Source organism: Corvus hawaiiensis, chromosome 16, assembly GCF_020740725.1.
Source record: "Corvus hawaiiensis isolate bCorHaw1 chromosome 16, bCorHaw1.pri.cur, whole genome shotgun sequence".
Lineage (NCBI taxonomy): Eukaryota > Metazoa > Chordata > Aves > Passeriformes > Corvidae > Corvus > Corvus hawaiiensis.
Genome location: NC_063228.1, coordinates 8264786 through 8283380, shown reverse-complemented (window position 1 = coordinate 8283380; position 18595 = coordinate 8264786). Strand labels below are relative to the sequence as shown.

Genomic DNA, 18595 nt, shown 5'->3' with positions numbered 1-18595 from the left:
CAATAGAAGAGAAACTGGGAAAAAATATCGTAGGAACTTTAAATTATTTTATTTTTAAAAATGTATTTATTTACATGCCGAATCTGTACAATATGCAATTAAAAATCATATATGGTTTAAAAAAACCAAATTCCTATACAATATGGCTTTCCAGCCCCCAGGCTGGCTCTCAGAGCAGCCTGGCTGGCATTGCAGGGCACAGTAATGCATTCACAGACCAGTACATAAGGCTACTTGTCCAGGATATCAAAGAAAAGAGAAATACTGCAGTACCATGCCTTGGGAGGCCTGAAGGAGTGAGGTTAAAGGCATGAGAGTGGTTCAGTGGTGCTCAACACACACCACAACTCCTTAGGTTTGGTTTTCTCAACTTGTTTTAAATGCATATATTTAAATAATCTCTCATGAGACCCCCACATCTTTGCTACACTTTCTGAATCCTTTTAAAAACCAGACCACTGCTGTCCCGTAGGCAGAGGGAACTGATGCCCAAAGGATCTTCCTTAATTCGAGGCTGCTGTACAGAATACTGAGTGCCACTTGTGACCTGTCAGTCTCCTCAGTGCCGCCAGGCCAAGGGTTTCGTTCCTGGTATTGGTTTTAGCCTGAGAACACCTCGGGCCTGTCCTATCCTGTTTTAGGCCTGCGCTATCCCATTTTGGGCCTGTACCATCCCGTGAAGCCACTTCCCTCCAGAACATTCCCCCCCTTTGCTCTCTGACCAGCCCCAGTGCCTGGAGGAGCCAGGCAGTTCTGCAGCTGCGCCATCCCTCACACGATCACTGTCTGCACCTCCACCTCGCCCTCCTGCGCGGCGGCGATCACGAACTCCCCCGCGTGCTCCATGATCTCGATGTCCTCGGACGCCACCATGGTGACGGTGGCCTCCTGCGTGGCCAGGCCGCCGTCGGTGGCCAGCACGGCGCCGTCGCCGATGGCCGAGGCCAGGGTCATGGCCACCTGCTCGGTGAGGCTCTCGGGCGTGGCGATGGTGATGGTGTCGGCGGTGTCGGTGGCCGCAGCGCCCTCGGCCACGGTGACGTTCTGCACGATGATCTGGTGGCCGGAGTTGGCCTGGTTCACGATCTGCTGCACCATCTTCATGATGTGGCTGTCGACCTGCGAGGGGAGAGGGGTTGCACTGATGGTTGGTGCATTTACTGGGAGAATTAACAGCGATTATCACTGCAGAGATGCCTGACAACCACGGGGCAGTGACAGGAGCAGCTCTGCATTCCAGGCTGCTCCAGCTGTTCACCCCTCGTGTCACTGAAGGACTGCTTTACCTCATGTCTTGTTCCCTCTATTATTTCAGTAGCTTCGCTGGTCTCCATGTCTTCAGTAGAAGTCTGAAAAACAAAATAAGATAATTCCCTTTTTAGGTCATATAAAAAGATTTTTATCACCAAGATATAATTCACTAACATCTTACTGTTCCCCCACATGCAGTAGCTACTCCAAAGACAACTCCTTGACATTCCCTCCCAATCCCTTTATCAGGAACTACTTAAAATTAATGCACAATGTTCACAAATAACTGAAAGAGAATGTCCTCCCTCAGCAGGATTTGGCCAAGCAGCAGATTTTTCTCCTACTGGAGAGAAACTACCACAGCACTCAATTACTGAGCTGTGTTACCCCACTTGGATGAGAACTGTCTCTGTGTGATGGAGGGGATAAAGTGAAATACAGAATTCATTGCTTTTGGCAGCCTTTGTTAGAAACAACAGAGATTGTCTGGGACAAAGTAAGATAAATAGAAAAGGGAGAAAATACTAGGGAAAGCTGAAGCAAGGTTGTGAGGACCTAAAATGTGGTGTGGTCAAAAATTCTCAGGCTCAGCCTCCTGCTGAGCCACTGTCAGTCTTCCCTTCTCCTTTTCCTGCCCACACACGGCACTCTGGAAGGGTGGGGAAGCTCCAAGTGCTTTCCTTCCAAACAAGGCTAATCCTACTGACTCCTGGGGCCATGCAGGCAGCACAGAGCCTGTTTTACCTTCTCCCAAAAGGCTGGAGCAGGAACATGAACAACTGCAGCTTTTCCTGACCAAATCCTGTGCTAAATTCCCAATGAGCAGGCTGGCTGCCCTTTCTCACCTCGATGATGTATTCCTGAGTGTCTGCCACCACTGAGGAGAACTCCACCAGCACCGTGTGTGGATCTTCTGAAAGCACCGTGGCTGCTAAGTTGTCAGCAGACTGGCTTTCCTCAGACACTATCACTTCTTCCACCTCTTTCATAGCAAGGAGGCAGCCACCTGGATGGAATTCCAGAAAAACATCCTTTTTTGTGAGCATCTCCAATAGCAGCAGCACTAGCAAGGGGATGCCATGGACAAGTGACCAGTGTCACATGAGAGGTTCTTGGCCCACCAGGACAGGCCAAGGAACAGCCCAGAAGAGCCCATGTGACACCAGACAACTGAGCCTAGAGCAGAGCAGCTGCTTTTTTACGTCACCAATCTTCTGCTGATACATTTCAGTATCTCTCTCTTTTTTTTCCTCTCATAGGAAACTTTTTTTTTCCTCCAGTAAATTTGTATTATTCCTTTGGAATAACACCATCAGCACTACCTGAAGCGGAAATCCCTGCTTAGGAGCTAAAGGAGCAGCAAATCCAGTGCAACTAATCCCACCAAACCAGATTTTTGGTGAGGACTTTACTCAAGGCATTTTCCTCACAGAACATCCCCACTTCCACGCAGGTCATTAGATCCACCCTCCCCACCATTCCCACCCAGCCCAAGAGCAGCCTGTCCAAACCCAACCCCAGAGCAGCCTCTCCCCAGGGCAGCCCTGCTTACCTTTGGTTTTGAGGTGCCTGTTGAGGGTGCCGTGCTCGGCAAAGCCGCGCCCGCACTTGTAGCACTTGAAGGGTTTCTCTCCGGTGTGGTGGCGGATGTGGCGCACCAGGGAGCCCTTCTCCCGGAACCCCCGGCTGCAGAACTGGCACACATAGGGCTTGTCCTCCAGGTGGGTACGGAAATGCACCTGCTGGGCGTTCTGCACGCACAGGGAGGCAAGGGAAGGGCTCAGAAAGGACACGGCAAACTCATGGATGCAGGGTTTAACTTCCAGGGTGGAACTCAATGTCTCTTAGAGGACACAAGGGTTTGATTTTCTTGGGTGGTGGTTTAGGAATGGTACTCTCCAAGTCAGTGCTTCCACTGGGACTCTCCAAACCATGAGCCACTCGCTTGCTCCCCCTCTCCCTCTCCCCCTCCCCTTGCAGTGGGCTGGAGAGGAGAACTGGAGGCACAAAAGGTGAAGATCATGGACTGAGATAAGAACAATTTACCAGAAACAGAAATAAGAAAACAAAGAACAGTACTGATGACAGAGGATACAAGAGAGAGGTGAGCAATTCACCTGCCCTGATAATAGACAGAAGGAACTCCTTTCCCCCGCACCAGAATGTTCTGGCCATGCTCCCTCCTGGCTACTACAAAAATTAACCCAGTCCTGGCCAGAACCAGGACACTATTATTACATATTTGTTCCACACATTAAGGAACAGTTAGTTCAGAAATGTGATGGTTTTACAAAGACTGTCTTTCTTTTGCCCACTAAACCAAAATGTCTTTCAGCAGCTTCAGATCACAGAATCACTGAATGGTTTAGGTTGGAAAGAACCTTAAGGAACATCTTGTTCCACCCCTTGCCATGGGCAGGGACGCCTTCCACTATCCCAGGTTGCTCCAAGCCCCATCCAACCTGACCTTGGACACTTCCAGGGATGGGACAGCCAGAGTTCTCTGGGCATCCCATAAGAGGCGGGCAAGCTGACACTTGCTCTTTGAGGAGCAAAGCCAGGCCAATGTGGAGGTTTTGTGAGGGGGGCCCACCTTTGTCTTGTAGCGCTTGCCACACTTGGGGCAGGCGTAGGGCCGCTCGTCCGAGTGCACCCTGCGGTGCCCCTTCACGTGGGCAATGGTCTTGTAGAGCTTCCCGCACTCCCCGCAGCGGAACCGCCGCTCGTTGACGTGCACCTCCTGGTGCTTCTTCAGCAGGTAGCCCTTGGTGAACTCCTTGCCACACTCCTCACACTTGAAAGGTTTGTACTCTAGAGGGACAGAGAGAAAGCGTGTGGTTGATCCAGGGCAACCTGCAGCATCTGGTACAGGTGTAACTGAATTCTTACAAAAAATCAACCTGGAGAAGGAGAGGAATTGTATTGTCAACCACATGTGTGGGCTTTCACAGAACCCCAAAACAGCTGGGGTTGGAAGGGACCTTTGGAGCTCATCCAGTCCAACCCCTGCCCAGGCAGGGTCACCTGGAGCAGGTGACACAGGAACGTGTCCAGGTGGGTTTGGGATGTCTCCAGAGAGGGAGACTCCACACCCTCCCTGGGCAGCTGTTCCAGTGTTATGCCACCATCATGGAAAGAGGTTCTTATGTTGAGGTGGAACTTGCTGTGTTTTAGTTTCTGGCCATTGCTCCTTTTCCTGTCATTGAACAGAGTCTGGCACTATCCTCTGACAGCCCTGGGAGAGATTTGTATGGATTGACGGGATCCCCCTCAGCCTTCCCTTCTCCAGACTGACCAGGCCCAGCTCCCGCAGTCTCTCCTCATCAGAGGAGCTGTACATGGCTGAGGTCACTGAGCCACAGCTCATCAGACAACAGCCCCAGCAGTACTTTACCTGTGTGACTCTTGCTGTGTGTTTCCAGGGCAGCAGCTTCACTGAAGGCTTCATTACAGTGAGAGCAAACGTAACGTTTGTACCCGTTGGTTCTTTCTGCAGGTGTCTGTTGGAGAGAAAATGAGAATACCGCTTTTCTTTTTTGTACTGGTGTGTCCAGTTAGGATTGCTACCCAAATTCCCAATTAAGCACTCCAGCTTTGACAGGAAAGAGATCTCTGTGATGGAAAGGGACAGCACATGTGTGAAGTAACATTTCCCTTAAATCACACCTGCACAATCTAAAACCTGACACAAAGCCACAGGCACAGCAGAGACACGTGAGGACAAGAGTGCAGCCCACAACCAAATACAGACAAGGAAGGTTAAAAAGTTAATCTGCTGATGGAATACAAACATACAGACTCTGCTTGTTCCAGTTTAACACACTGCTCCCCACACGGCTCCTCTTCTACTTCCACCCCTTTGTTTTCCAGCTCTTCTGGAGCAGCTGCCACAGGTTCATCTGGCTTCTGCACCTCCTCCACAGCCACTCTCTCGATGACAATTCCCGAATTCCTCATGGCCTGCCTCAGCAGGTTCTCACTGTTCACTTCCCCCTCGCACGGCAGCTCCTCGGGATGTGACTGCTGAAGGAACAAAGAGGAAGTTTGGCACAGCAAATCCACAGTTTTCTTACAGCAACACTGCTGCGAGGGTCACTCTCTCTGGGGTGTCCAATGCTGTGCCACGGGTTTGAAAGATCAACCAGGGAACTGGGCTGAGGAGGAAGATGAGGTGGATCTGTACTGACAATCCAAGGGATGACAAGCCTCTGCCCCTACCACAGTCTTACAGCAGGGAATGGTCAACAAAAACATCCCCTCATTTTATAGGATGTGGTGGTGAAGCCCCAGCCCCTGTAAGCTACACACAGTGCTCAGCTCAGCAGCAGAAAGAGGTGAGCAATTCGACTTCCCTGGGGCCCAGGAAAGAGCAGAGCACCTGCCCACATGGAAAACAACCAAAAGAACCACTTCATTCCACACTCAGATTTACTGTCAGCACCCAAGACACTTTTGCTCATGAGGTGAAATGTTCTTTGCGTGAAACACACGAAGGGTGTTTGAGACAAACCACACTCACATCTGGCTCCAGGGGTTTTGCATCCACCACAGGAAGTTCCTGCATCTGGACATGGACTTCATGGAGCACGTTGCCTTTTGCATCTGTCACAAGGTGGATGACAGGGGAGGCTTCGATGGATTCGCTCGCTATCGAGGACACCGTGTCTGTGTTGGAGCTGCAGGATCCTGCAAGGGATGAACCACGTGGGGAAATGCACCCCTCAGCAACTCCCTGTGCCCTAAAAAAATCTGCCTTAGAGCATGAGGGGCCTGTTAAAGCCACCTTTGTACCAGATTCTCAAACATAATCTTGAGTTCACATCCGGCTTCAAGGTAATAGCTTTGCTCTATAAATTACTTTTTTCTGGTGTAAAAAATATAACCTCAATACCACAGAAATACTTTTTTATCATAAATGAGAATCATGGAATGGTTTGGATTGGAAGGGATCTTACAGGTCATCCAGTTCCACCCCCTGCCATGGGCAGGGACAACTTCCACTGTCCCAGGGTGCTTCCAAGCCCCGTCCAACCTGGCCTTGGGCACTGCCAGGGATGGGGCAGCCACAGCTTCTCTGGGCAACCTGTGCCAGAAGGAATTTATATTCCAAGTGCTGTGAGTGTTTGGCTTTATCAGACACGAGGCAGGTCCTGACAGCATCACTGACCTGATGGCAGATCATCTTTGTTGACAACTATTTCTTTGGTCATGTTGAAGCGAATTTTTTCAGTGCAAGGTGTCAGAGATTTAAGGTGTCGAGTCAAAGCTCCTGATTCCCGGAAGCTTTTCCCACATTTCTTGCATTTGTAAGGTCTTTCATCTGGAAATGACAAGAATCAAAGCAGCTATATTAAAGCCAGCAGTGCCAGGATCTGCTCTGTGTGACAGGCTGAAGAACATGTTCAGCTTTCTACAGCACACATGTGCGCCTATCCAGAATCTTTCCCTGCCTCCCAGCACCCCAAATGCTGGGGAGCTCAATGGTCTCAGCTCAGCGAAACATGGAAAGCAGCAAGGAATTCCACTGCAAGGCAAATGGATAACCACAGACAGCTCCAGTAACAAGGAACTGTTATTTTGGAGAACTCTTACCAGTGTGCCGCCGATGGTGTCGGATCAGAGACCCCTTTGTCCTAAAGGAAGTTCCACAGAGTTTACACTCATAGTCCTTCCTGCTGCTGTGAGTGATCATGTGAGCTTTGAGGATGCTGGCCTAGGGAAAGAATTTCCTTTAAGAGACATGCTAAACAGTTTAAAGATTTTGGATTTCTGTAAAGAACAACAAGGCTCCTTGTGACAGCAGAACTTCCCTCTGGGAAGTGTGGCAGGTAGTAAAGCACACTGTTCCCAAGTTTTGAGATCTCCTAGTTTACAGTCAGCCTAAATACCTCCCTAACCCACATCAGCAGAGGGGATACTCACAGTTTTAAATGTCTTCTGGCACAGCTCACACACGTATCGCCCTTCCTTGTTCACCTGCAGCTTCACCTTGATCAGCTCAGTGGAAATGTCCTGCTCCTGCTCCTCGGGGCTGCCCTGCTCCTCACTGACCTCCCCGTCCACGTGGCCATTTGGGTTCTCAAACACATGATCTCCTGCTACAATGACCTCCTTGATGTGCCCACTGCCTGGGAAAAGGTGGGGAGACAGTTGGGTTCTTTACAGGACAGAGCTTTACCCAACAAACCATCTACTGTTTCAGCATTTTGTGCAGACAGAAGGAGAAAAGGTATTTTAAACCTGCAACTCAGGTCTTTGCAACCTTCTCATTATGGCAGCATAAAATGGGCACTTCTAGAATAGAGTTTAACATCTAATTTGTATTAATTAGTTGTATTAATTAAGCTGAAAGAGGGTAGATTTAGAAGAGATATTATGAAAGGATTGTTCCCTGTGAGGGTGGGGAGGGCCTGGCACAGGGTGCCCAGAGAAGCTGTGGCTGCCCCTGGATCCCTGGAAGTGTCCAAGGCCAGGTTGGACGGGGCTTGGAGCAATCTGGGAATAGTGGAAGGTGTCCCTGCCCAGGGCAGGGGGTGGCACTGGTTGGGCTTTAAGGTCCCTCCCAACCCAAACCACTCCATGACTATTCCATGATCCTGATGTGGGGAGGATTGCAGGGCTGGCCCAGGGCTGCCTCCCAGAGCGCTGCAGGAACACCCAGCCCTAAATCCCAATGACACAGAGATGTCACGCACCCAACCACAACCCAAAGCCACCAGAAGAGGACAGGTACCAAACCCCCCAGGGGTGTCAAGGCAGCACCTCAGAGCTCACCTACGATGGCCGAGGCGTTGCTGATCTCCTCTGCTATGGAAGATGCTTCAACAACAATGTGAGCAACAGTTATGGACTCCTCGACCGCAGGAACCACCTGCTGGCACAGAGCACGTTCGGCAAGCAGGTTCTGCTTATCTAAACACACTGCTCCCTCCCCTCCAACCCAACAGACCGTTGCATCCTAATCATTTCCAGCCCCGGCTCGGAGAAGCCGCTGTCACCTTTTGTCCTTCTTGGCCGAGGAGCCCGGCGAGCGCGTCGGGAGGGCGCTGGCAGCCCTTCTGCAGCTTGTGCTGCACGAACTCCTCCAGGGAGCTGAACTCCGACTGGCAGCGCCCGCACTTGTGCACGTCATCCTCGTCTGCGGGGAAAAACTCCGTCAGCGGGGCCAGGGCACCACGGGATCCCAGGATGGGGTCAGGGTGGAAGGGACCACGGTGGAGAACGTATTCCCACCTCCCTGCTCCAGCAGGGCCACCCCAGAGCACACGGCACAGGATCGTGTCCAGGCGGGCTGGAGCAGCTCCAGCGAGGGAGACTCCACAGCCTCTGCCGGCAACGTGATACACCCAGCACCGCCGCTCTGCCCGGCCCGCTGAGCTGCCGGGGAGTGCTGGAGCGGAGCGGGGCGATCCCGGGCGAGGCACATGGAGACCCCGCCGCCTCCCGCCCCACTGACAGCACCGGCCCGGCCCCCTCACCCGCCGGGCCCCTCGGGCCGCGCCGCCCCCAGGCCTGGCAGTGCCGGTCGGGGCCCTGTGAGGGCGGTACCTTGCTCGCCGAAGGGCGGCGGGAGGCCGATGAGGGCAGCGGAGGGCGCGGGGGGCCCGGAGCCCGCGGCCGCCGCGCCCCGGCCCGGCCCGGCCGCTTCTGCCGTAAGCGCCGCCGGCCCCGCGCCCGTTGCCATCGCGGCCCCCGTGTCGCAACGCGCCGCAAGATGGCGGCTTTACGGCCGTGTCGTCATAACAACGGGACGGGGCTCGGCGAGGAACGCGCCCGCCGCGCGGGGGTTCCGGACGCCGGTGGGCGGTGTCGGAGCACGGTCCCTCGGCTCCCCCCGGTCACCCCTGAGCCCCGAGCCCCGGCGGAGCGGAGCCTGAGCAGTTACCGACGAGTCACCACAGCACTGCCTAACGCGGTACCTAACGAGCCCCGGGGCGCCCCGGCCAATAGCAGCGCGCGGGGGGCGGGCCCGCGGGCGGGGCGGCCAATGAGAGCGCAGCGAGCCGGGCGCCATCGGCGGCGACGTGCGGGAGGCCGGGAGGGGACACCGGGCGCCCGCTCCCGGCGGGGTGGGCGTGGCCGCCGGCGCCGCCGCCCAATGGGGACGCTGTCCGTGCTGAGCGCGGCCAATGGGGAGGCCCGGGGAGCGGACGGCGCGGCCAATGGGGATCGCGGGGCGCTCGGGCCCGGCGGGGTGGCCATAGCAGACGCGATGTCGGCACCGGCGCGGCTGGTGGGTGAGGTCGGCCGGGCCGTGCTCGCCGACGTCGACACGCTGCTCTTCGACTGCGACGGCGTCCTGTGGCGGGGTGAGGCGGCCGTGAGCGGCGCGGCGGCGGCGCTGGGCCGGCTGGCGGCGGCGGGCAAGCGGCTGTACTACGTGACCAACAACAGCGGGCGGACGCGCGCGGCCTACACCGAAAAGCTGCGGCGCCTCGGGTTCCCGCCCGCCGAGCCCCGGCACATCTTCAGCTCGGCCTTCTGCGCCGCCCGCTACCTGCGTGAAGCGCTGCCGCCCGGCGCCGCCGCCTACGTGCTGGGCAGCCCCGCGCTCGCCGCCGAGCTGGAGGCCGTGGGCATCCCGCACCTCGGCCCCGGGCCCGCCGCCCTGCCCGGCCCCGCGCCCGCGGACTGGGTGCAGGCGCCGCTCGACCCCACCGTGCGTGCCGTGCTCGTGGGCTTCGACGAGCACTTCAGTTACGCGAAGCTGTGCCAGGCGCTGCGGTACCTCATGCGCGGCGGCCCCGACTGTCTCCTCGTCGGCACCAACCGCGACCACCGGCTGCCGCTCGAGGGCGGCGCCGCCATCCCCGGTGCGCTGGGCGGGGGGCGTGGAGGGGGTGGTTCTGGATCCCCTGGGTTTGGGGAGGTCTTCGTGCTTAGCTCTGCGCCTCATCACACCTCGGTGTTGTGTTGATAAAACAGAAGAAGTTCCATGTCAACCTAAGGAAGAACTTCTTCCCATGGGGAATGGCAGAGCCCTGGAACAGCTGCCCAGGGAGGTCATGAAGTCTCTGTCTCTGGAGACGCTCCAAACTTGCCTACACACGTCCCTGTGTCACCTAATCTAGGTGACCCTGCCTTGTAGGGGGGTTGGACTGGATGATCTCCAGAGGTTCCTTCCAACCCCTGCTATTCTGGGATTCTTTGAGGCAGCCTGAGTATCCTGGAGCCTCTCCTTCACAGCACCCCTGAAAGAGAGAGAATCCTTATTGATTCTTTATTTGCAAATAGGAGTTCCCTTTTCACTCAGTGTGATGGAATTCCAAGCTCCTGGCAGGCTTTATGCACCACCTGTCCTGGGACCAACCTGTCCCTCTGCCTGTAAAGCTGAGGCTTTGCATTCCCAATGTCCTGAGCAGGTTCATCCTGGCTCCTGTGGATGCTGAGAGCCTTCTGCCCCTAATCCCTGCTCCCTGTTCCCCACAGGGACAGGATGCCTGGTGAAGGCCGTGGAGACGGCGGCGCAGCGTGAGGCTTTCATCGTGGGCAAGCCCAACCGCTTCATGTTCGACTGCGTGGCCAGCGAGTTTGACGTGGACCCCGGCCGCACCATCATGGTGGGGGACCGGCTGGACACAGACATCCTGATGGGCAATGACTGCCACCTCACCACGCTGCTCACCCTCACCGGGGTCACGACGCTGGACGAGGTGCGGGGCCACCAGGACAGCGACTGTCCTGCCAGGCACCGCCTGGTCCCTGATTACTACGTCGACAGCATCGCTGACCTGCTCCAGGTGCTGGGGGAGTAACGGGGCCGAGGCAGCAGCCCCGGTCATCACCCTGTGACAGTAACATGCGCACTAGATACTCCCCGGAGTTAGAACCCTTAGCTTTTCACCTCTCTGTCCTCTCAGTATGATTCTGTTTACATCTCAGTCTGAAATGCACTTTGGAACAAAGGGGGCATTACAGTGGCACCCGGGGCTGGGGCTTGGGGCTGGGTTTAATTATAAATGCATTGATCCAATGTTTGTGGTACTCCACGGCACAGGGTCCTCTGGGCTGAGTTCGGGAAGTGGAGCTGGTTGATCTGAGGAGAAGGACCATGTCCTGGCCAGGCTGGGCCATGGTTCAGCCTGGTTTGTTCAGGGAAACGACTCTTGGGATGTGCAGTAACTGGTTTTGTTTGGAAACACTTGTGGAGCTGGTGTTTGCCCTTGGAGTGATTCTTTTTCCCAACTGGGGCCGTGTTCAGGGGCACAGCCCCATGTCAGGTCGCACAAATTCATCTCCTTTGACCACTGCACATTGCACTTGTGCTGCAGATTGGGATGATCCCACACAATTCCAGACCATGGCTGCTGCACAGGGTGTCTGTCCAAGGTCGAGTGTGTGTAAAGCACATGTACACACAGGCACTCCCTGAGCATAAAGATAGAGCAGAATATATTTAAATTATAAATAAATAGAGTCTATGATAATATATCTTGTTTCCCAGGAGGGAGAATGAGAAGAATGTACTTCACGGATTTAATTCTCCTAAACTGTTGCATTTGGTAATGCAGAGAGTCTGTAGCCACACAGGACTGTCCTTCCCTCCTGCTGCTTCCCAGAAATCCCTGGATCAATTCATACCGAGCTCCTGCACTTCCCTCAGCATCAACAAGCCACTTGCCTTGGCTTTAGCTGCACAATCCCAATTCCTGCTCAGTCCATGCACTCAGTAGTGCCCAGGACAGCTGTCCACAGGGAACCCTGTGGGTCCTGGCTGTGTGTGACAATAGCACGTGCTTCCTTCCCATCCCTGAGGTTCAGATCTTCCGCGTGTGCTGGCATGGGCCAGGCACGATGGGTGGTGAGGAGGGGTGCTGGCTTGCTCAGGGATGATTCCATTTGATCTCCAGGTGGGATTGGGCAATGAGGGGCTCACCACAGGGTGGTTTTTGTGCTGCCCGAGTCCCACAGTGAAAGCTTTTGCATTACAGAATTAATTGAAAATTATATATGCAAATAACACGCTTTTATTCCATAGATTCCAGTATCTACAGTTCAATTTAAGCACTGTTTTCCTTCCTGCCCAGCTGAGGAGCTTGGGCAGTGCTGATACCATTTCCTGCCTGGTAACTTGTCACCTTATTTGTACAGCAATAACCCTGCAGTCCAGAGGGTCTCGGTGTTCCCAGAGCATTGGCTGAACCTCTGAAAGGCTGTTTGTTTGTGATTTGGAGTTGTGGAAGGAAGTGGATAATCTCTTCCCTGCTTCTGTCTCCAGATGAAGGACTGCAAAGTCAGAGGCAGAACTTGCCCTTGATCTCGGTAACATGGAAATATGGACATTATGGACTCATTGCAGGTCGTGTCTGATGTAACTGTGGGTTTGGATTCAGTCTCTGTATCTGGTGCTTTTTGTGTCAGGATATGTCAGGAAAAGGCCAGGAGAGGTGTCCAGCGTCCCTCAGGCAGTTCTGTCCGTGCCGAGGGCTCTCACTGGCAAGGGAGCCATTGCCTGGACTCGGGGATGCTGGAATGTGCTGGTGGCGGTGTCAGTCATGCTTCAAAACTCTGTTCCGACTTCCAAACAGTTCTTAATCCTCTACTTGAATTCCCATTAAACTCTCAAACCTGCTGTTCCCAGCGTTGTCTCCTTTTGTGGGCTTATCTCCGTGAGCTTCGGTGCAGCTGTGCAGTGGGAATGCTGGGAGTTAGGGATGCAGTTTGGAAGGGACCTTAAAGCCCATCCAGTGCCACCCCCTGCCACGGACAGGGACACCTTCCACTGTCCCAGGGTGCTCCAAGCCCTGTCCAACCTGGCCTTGGACACTTCCAGGGATCCAGGGGCAGCCACAGCTTCTCTGGGCACCCTGTGCCAGGCCCTCCCCACCCTCACAGGGAAGAGTTTCTTTCCAACATCTGATCTAAACCTCTGGCAGTGAAGCCATTCCTCTTTGTCCTGCCCATGCCCTTGTCCAAAGTCCCTCTCCTTCTTTCTTGTGGGCTTCAGGCCAGTTTGTTCAGCCCTGGGCTGTGCTTGATAGGAAAATGTCCGAAACCTGCATTTTCCCTGGATAGACATCACATGAAGGAATTCTGAGCTTTTCCTTGCCTCCACACCTTTGTTATGTCTGGCTGGCAGGTCTCAAATGTTTTGGGGACTCCTGGACTGCTCAGGATCTGGGTGATCAGGGAACTCTGTTCCCACAGGGAGTTTCTCAGGACAGGACATGGGTGACAGTGCGAGTGCAGTGCAGGCTGTGGTGGTGACTTTGTGGCACAGCCCCTTTTTCCTTTTCCCCCGAGGGTGGCACAGGTGAGTCTGTGCAGCCGAGGCTCGGGACAGCAGGATCAACACCTGGCTCCTGCCCACGGAGCTCCGGCAGCGCCGAGTTCCTGTTGAAATGTGGGAATTGCTGCTGCCACAAGGGCAGGCTGCCACTGTCCTCTGGTCATTTGATCTCTCAATGAGCCTCACCTGGGCCCTTGTTGAGGCCTGCCAGCCCCGAGGGCACACAAAGGCCCCGATTGTGGCTCCTGCCCCTGCCGGGGGTAAGCAGGAAGAGCCGCGTCGGGCACTGACAGCAGCGCTCAGCTCCCGCTCCGGCCTCAGGTTTCCCCCTCCCGCGGAGCCCTTTGGCTGCGAAGGACAGGTATTTATGTCCCATGGACACAAGTTCAGGTTTTCCAGGTGTGCCTGGAGCCGGGATCATGCCCAGTCTGTGCGTGGGCAGGAGGCAGAGCGGCAGCAGCCAGGTCCTTGCCTGAAGTGGAGGATGGAAGGAGAGGACGGCACCGGCCGTGCTGCCCCTGCAGTGAGTATTCCCTGTTCCTGCAGCGAGTATTCCCTGTTCCAGCAGCTCCTGGGCAAAGGCTGGCTCTGTCCTTCCTCTGGGACTTGACTTTAGACAAGGGTGTGACAGGACAAAGGGGAATGGCTTCCCACTGCCAGAGGGCAGGGTTAGATGGGATATTGGGAAGGAATTCCTCCCTGTGAGAGTGGTAAGACCCTGGCACAGGGTGCCTGCTCTATCCCTGGAAGTGTCCAAGGCCAGGTTGGACGGGGCTTGGGGCAACCTGGGATAGTGGAAGGTGTCCCTGCCCACGGCAGGGGGTTTGAACTGGATGGGCTTTAAGATCCCTTCCAACCCAAACCATCCCAGGATTCCATGATTCTATCACAGACAGTGCCTGCTCTGTGCTTGCCTGATCCCTCTCCAAAGGGGCTGAGCTCCTGCCATTCCTGTGGATCCTGATAGGGTTTTTTTCATCCCCAGCACCCCTAGTTCAGCTCCTGCAAGGCAGCTGCTGTCAGTTGGATTGCCTTGGAGGTGCCTGGACTTGCACGGGATAAACTGGTCAGGTAACAGGGCAGAGGAGCCGAGGAGCCACAGCCAAGTGGCTCACAATGGGTGTGAGCTGTGAGCTGCTGAGGGCTGAGAGCTGCTGGATTTCTTTATCTGCACCTTTCCCACTGGAGGGAATTCCACTGGTTGTAGAAAACCTGCCAGTTACTGCAGGGCTGCGGCTCTGCTCTGGTGGAATTGATAGGACTTCAGATACGTGCAGTTGTAACTCGCTGCTTTTCTGGGGGAATAATCTGGAAGTTCCCTGTTTCCAATAAAGATCCATAACTGTCCCAAGGCTGGATGAGCCCATCCTCCTGCAGCTGGAGCACATGTAATCCTGGGCATGGATTGAATTTCTCTGTCCTTCAGAGGATTGAGAAACAGGTTATTTTTTAAATGTGGGCTGTGTTTGAGATTATTGAAAGCACATTTTCTGCTTTGTAAAAATCACGTTATGTGCCGTGAAGTTAAATTTAATTGCTTCAATATAAGAATTAAAGTAAATTAATAGTTCCAATAGAACCGTCACAGCACTGCCAAACTCTTTTCCTTGGTCTCATGGAGGACAACAGCAAGAAAATCCAACACTGGATTTTCTTGCTTCTGTTCCCCTCCAATCTGGGAGGGGAACAGAAGCAGGATCACTCCACAGGGGGTCTGATTCCAATGCTGACAGTCCCGCTGGGGATTTCTGCAGTAAACCAAAATAATTTAATATGTTGTTCCCTGTGTCTGGAAAGCTGCTGCTCCAGCCCTGCCCTGGGGGCTTTGCAGCTTCCCTGGGTGTTGCAGTGCTGGTTACAAGGATGCTGGATCTGGAATTCCAGTGCTGTGGGATAAAAGCTCCATTATTCCAGGTGCTGCAATGGTTTGGCAGCTCTGCACTCCAACCACTCTGCACAAGGATTGGTGTCATGAGCTGGAAACATGTTTGATGACGAAGAATTGGCAGAAGGGTCAATTTTAACTCCAATTCCTCCTTCTTTTGCCCTGGCTCCCAGGACAGGAGGGCCACAGCACACTTCCCAGCTCCCTCCAGGACCTTCTGGATCATCTTGTCCGTTGCCTTGTTGTTTTTTGCAGTTGTTGGCGTCATTGTCATGGGGGTTCTCAGCTTTTCCCCCAGCTCTGCCCAGGTAAGGGATCTCGATGTGGGCAGGAAGCCTCTTCCCATCCTCCTGCCTACAGCCCTGAGTTGTGTGGGAAGCAGCTCCCAGGAGGGATGGGTGGGCTGAGATCTGGGCTGGGTTTGGCTGGATCAGTGGCTGGACGATGCAGGAAGGTGCAAGCAGGGCAGGGAGGTGCCGGCAGGCTGCAGGCAGGCCTGGGGCAGAGGCTGGGAGTCCCCTGGCCTTTTCCTCCAGCACCTGGTGCCTTTGGCATGAGGGGCACTGGTGCCTGCCTCTCCCCAGCCCTGAGGATGGAGTCATGGACCATCCTTCCCTTGGGTCAGAGCCTCCTCCTCTCCATTACTGAATCACTCAGACAAGGAACAGGGACCAGCACAGGGCCACTCGGGGATGTTGGTGGGAGATGCTGCACACAAGCACTGAGCAGCTGATGGTGGGTGCTGCCCTCCCACTCCTCATGCCCAGGCTGGCTCCCAGCTCATCCGAGTGACGCTCCAGGGCCAGCAGGACCCGCTGAGGAACCAGACAGCTGTGGTGGACAAGGCCAGGAGCACTGTCACGTACTACATCACCTCGCAGAGCAACCGGAGCGCCGTGGTGCTGTACGACAGCAGGAACGTGAGTGCTGGGGCATCCCTGCTTCCCTAGCAGGGACTACAGACCAGGAAAGACATCAGCTGCTGTTTGCTGCCCTTCTCTGCACCTTTAGTCATGAAACACAGAGCAGGGGAAAGGAGAATGTCCATTGTAGGGGGCTCCTGGGACAGGGTGGGTGTGTGTTGCCTGCTCCAAGAGGCACATCTGTCTGCAGGGCTACGTGTGCTACAAGCCACTGGAGCAGCGAACCTGCTACCTGAGGAGGATGGACCCCTGGGACCTGCAGACCCTGCAGACGGCTCTGAACACCTCTGAGCACAGTGTGAGCAGCTGCTGCAGCATTCCCGGGACAGCTGGGGCATGGGGGATGGATTGAGCTTTGCACTGAACCTTCTCCCCTGTGTGGATTTGCAGGGGTGACTCTCCACTCCCAAGGACCCAGGGCCGGGCTCTCCCAGCCGAGGGGGGCAGGAGCAGCCCCTATTCTGAGGGATTCAGTGCTCACGGGGCACAGGAGCAGAGCTGTGTCCCCAGGCTGGGCTCTGAGCCAGATCTGAGCACGAGCTCCTGGGTTTATCCATACCCTGATTCCTGTGGGAAGCAGCCTGGGGCAGGGGGATGTGTCCCATGGAGGTGAATAGCAGGGTTCCTGCAGGACTCGCTCCCACTGGATTCTATTACCTGCTCAAAAATCTGGGGAAGGAAAAACAAAGGGGGTTTGTTACCAACTCTCAGGGAAGCAGGTTGGAGGCAATCACATATACAGACCCTCAGAACAAAATGTCAGTGGATGGCTGGGCAGGGGCAGATTCCATTTCCAGAAGACAGAAAGCCCCATTTTTTTGTGTCCCTGCCATCTGCTCTCCATTTCCTCAGTGGCTCCTGGGAGCTCCTTGGTCTTCACCTTACTCCCAGAGAAGTGTAGGAGCACAGGCTCCCAAAGGGGATGCAGGGAGAGGAAAGCACCTGCCCAGCCCTGAGGCTCCCAAATGGAAGTAAAATTTGGTAGTGCTGGGATTGCCAGCAGCCCACAGACAGAAAATGAGACCTGGCAGCCTCACCCTGGGAGCTGGGACAGGGCAGCTGGCAGGAGAAACCTGCCAGGGGTACAGACCACTCCTGGGGTGCCCTGGGAGCCAGAGCAGGGCTGTGGGGCCGGAGGGACAAAGTGCCTTGGGAGGAACTAACGGGGACGTTTCTTTCAGGCTGAGCAGCTGCTACACCACAACAACCAGACCAAGTTCTACCGGGAGTTCCTGGGCATTGTGGCAGGGGAGCAGGTGGACCCCAGGGGCCTGGGGGAGGCTGTGCAGACCCTGTGTGAGCAGACATCCATCTTCTGGGTGCGGAGAGGGCAGGGTAAGTTCCCTTGGCAGAGGGAAGCAAGAGCTTTTCTAGCACCTCTAAGAGGATCAGGCTCTGCCGCACAACAGCTGATGCATCCTAGGACAGGGACAGGTGACCTCTAGTGCAAAATCAGACCATTGTTCACCATCCCTGAGTGCTGGATCATACCCACCCCCTGTTCCAAGCCGTGGCACTGGGATGGGCTCTGAGCCCCTGCCCCATCACCACAGCACAGCCAGCACACAGAGCTGTCCCCTGAGACACCACAGGTTAATCCCTGTCACCTTCATCCTCAGCCAAAGCAGCCTGCTGAGCTGTCAGCCTGCTCTGCCTCACTCCAGCTTTAATAAGAAAGGTCATTCCCTGAGGCTTTCCCCTTGCTCAGCTCCCCGGGGACTCCGTAGCTTTGGGACCAAAGCATCCCTGGGGACTCTGCAGCTGCAGGACCAAAGCATTGCTCTCATGCTGTCCTTGCTTGTTGGCAGGGCCGGGGAGGCAGCGCCTCATCTACCTGTGCATTGACATCTGCTTCCCCAGCAATATCTGTGTCTCCATCTGCTTCTATTACCTGCCTGAATAAGTGCTGCAGCCATGGCCGCCCTCTCTGCCCTCATACTTGAACTGGATTCCTGAAAAGCCTCTGACTTCCACAAGGAAGGGATCACCTACAGCATCCCCAGAGCTTCCTGATGATTCCATGCTGCAGGTCAGGAGAGTTTAGAGAAACAGGAGGCCTCTGCTCAGTACTGTCAGCACAGACGCTCTGCAGCTCTGCTCCAGGGCTGTGCCTCGTTCGTAGGAATTAGGAGACCCAGGCCTAGAGGAATCCTGGGAAGTAGCTGGAGTTCTGAGGCTCCAGGCTCTGTTCAACACAAGGTGGTTGTTGCATCTGCAGGGGTGGTTGGCTTTAGGAGAGCAGCTCTCCAAGTCACCCTGTGAAATACTTTGAATAAAGGGATTGCAAACTGAGACAAGAGCTGCTTC

At 55.0% G+C, this 18595-nt stretch overlaps 3 protein-coding genes across 4 annotated transcripts; 2 read left to right on the top strand and 1 right to left on the bottom strand.

The window, feature by feature from the left end:
• Positions 1 to 27: 27 nt before the first annotated feature.
• E4F1 (E4F transcription factor 1) lies at positions 28 to 8680 on the bottom strand. Of its 2 annotated transcripts, none has more exons than XM_048320741.1 (14): positions 8485 to 8680; positions 8250 to 8389; positions 8026 to 8122; positions 7174 to 7379; positions 6844 to 6964; positions 6419 to 6571; positions 5771 to 5937; positions 5047 to 5274; positions 4646 to 4751; positions 3845 to 4062; positions 2804 to 3002; positions 2097 to 2257; positions 1287 to 1349; positions 28 to 1119 (listed from the first exon to the last, which is right to left on the bottom strand). In XM_048320741.1, the coding sequence occupies exons 1-14, from the start codon at positions 8675 to 8677 to the stop codon at positions 772 to 774; spliced, it is 2400 nt and encodes a 799-aa protein (XP_048176698.1). In that variant the 5' UTR covers positions 8678 to 8680; the 3' UTR covers positions 28 to 771. The 2 variants fall into 2 exon arrangements, with proteins under 2 accessions (XP_048176698.1, XP_048176699.1); XM_048320742.1 differs by having other exon boundaries at positions 5047 to 5271.
• Positions 8681 to 9334: 654 nt separating this feature from the next.
• On the top strand, positions 9335 to 12823 carry LOC125334164 (phosphoglycolate phosphatase). Its single transcript, XM_048320743.1, has 2 exons — positions 9335 to 10064; positions 10681 to 12823. The coding sequence occupies exons 1-2, from the start codon at positions 9350 to 9352 to the stop codon at positions 11004 to 11006; spliced, it is 1041 nt and encodes a 346-aa protein (XP_048176700.1). The 5' UTR covers positions 9335 to 9349; the 3' UTR covers positions 11007 to 12823.
• A 214-nt stretch (positions 12824 to 13037) lies between these two features.
• On the top strand, positions 13038 to 18580 carry BRICD5 (BRICHOS domain containing 5). The gene is made up of 6 exons (XM_048321228.1): positions 13038 to 14003; positions 15539 to 15673; positions 16133 to 16285; positions 16479 to 16586; positions 17470 to 17623; positions 18097 to 18580. Exons 1-6 carry the CDS (start codon positions 13593 to 13595, stop codon positions 18189 to 18191), a joined length of 1056 nt encoding a protein of 351 aa, XP_048177185.1. The 5' UTR covers positions 13038 to 13592; the 3' UTR covers positions 18192 to 18580.
• The last annotated feature ends 15 nt before the right edge of the window (positions 18581 to 18595 follow it).

What these genes read in the sequence shown, in the direction of transcription:
- E4F1 (XM_048320741.1), bottom strand. Translation starts at nt 8,677, where the DNA reads ATGTGCCTCGCCCGGGATCGCCCCGCTCCGCTCCAGCACTCCCCGGCA. An exon ending in ACACCATCGGCGGCACACTG is followed by an intron (nt 6,572 to 6,843) that starts GTAAGAGTTCTC and finishes TGTCATTTCCAG; the next exon opens with ATGAAAGACCTTACAAATGC. An exon ending in CAGGCACCTCAAAACCAAAG is followed by an intron (nt 2,258 to 2,803) that starts GTAAGCAGGGCT and finishes AATTCCATCCAG; the next exon opens with GTGGCTGCCTCCTTGCTATG.
- LOC125334164 (XM_048320743.1), top strand. Translation starts at nt 9,350, where the DNA reads ATGGGGACGCTGTCCGTGCTGAGCGCGGCCAATGGGGAGGCCCGGGGA. An exon ending in GGGCGGCGCCGCCATCCCCG is followed by an intron (nt 10,065 to 10,680) that starts GTGCGCTGGGCG and finishes TGTTCCCCACAG; the next exon opens with GGACAGGATGCCTGGTGAAG.
- BRICD5 (XM_048321228.1), top strand. Translation starts at nt 13,593, where the DNA reads ATGTGGGAATTGCTGCTGCCACAAGGGCAGGCTGCCACTGTCCTCTGG. An exon ending in CCGGCCGTGCTGCCCCTGCA is followed by an intron (nt 14,004 to 15,538) that starts GTGAGTATTCCC and finishes CCTGGCTCCCAG; the next exon opens with GACAGGAGGGCCACAGCACA. An exon ending in TGAACACCTCTGAGCACAGT is followed by an intron (nt 16,587 to 17,469) that starts GTGAGCAGCTGC and finishes CGTTTCTTTCAG; the next exon opens with GCTGAGCAGCTGCTACACCA.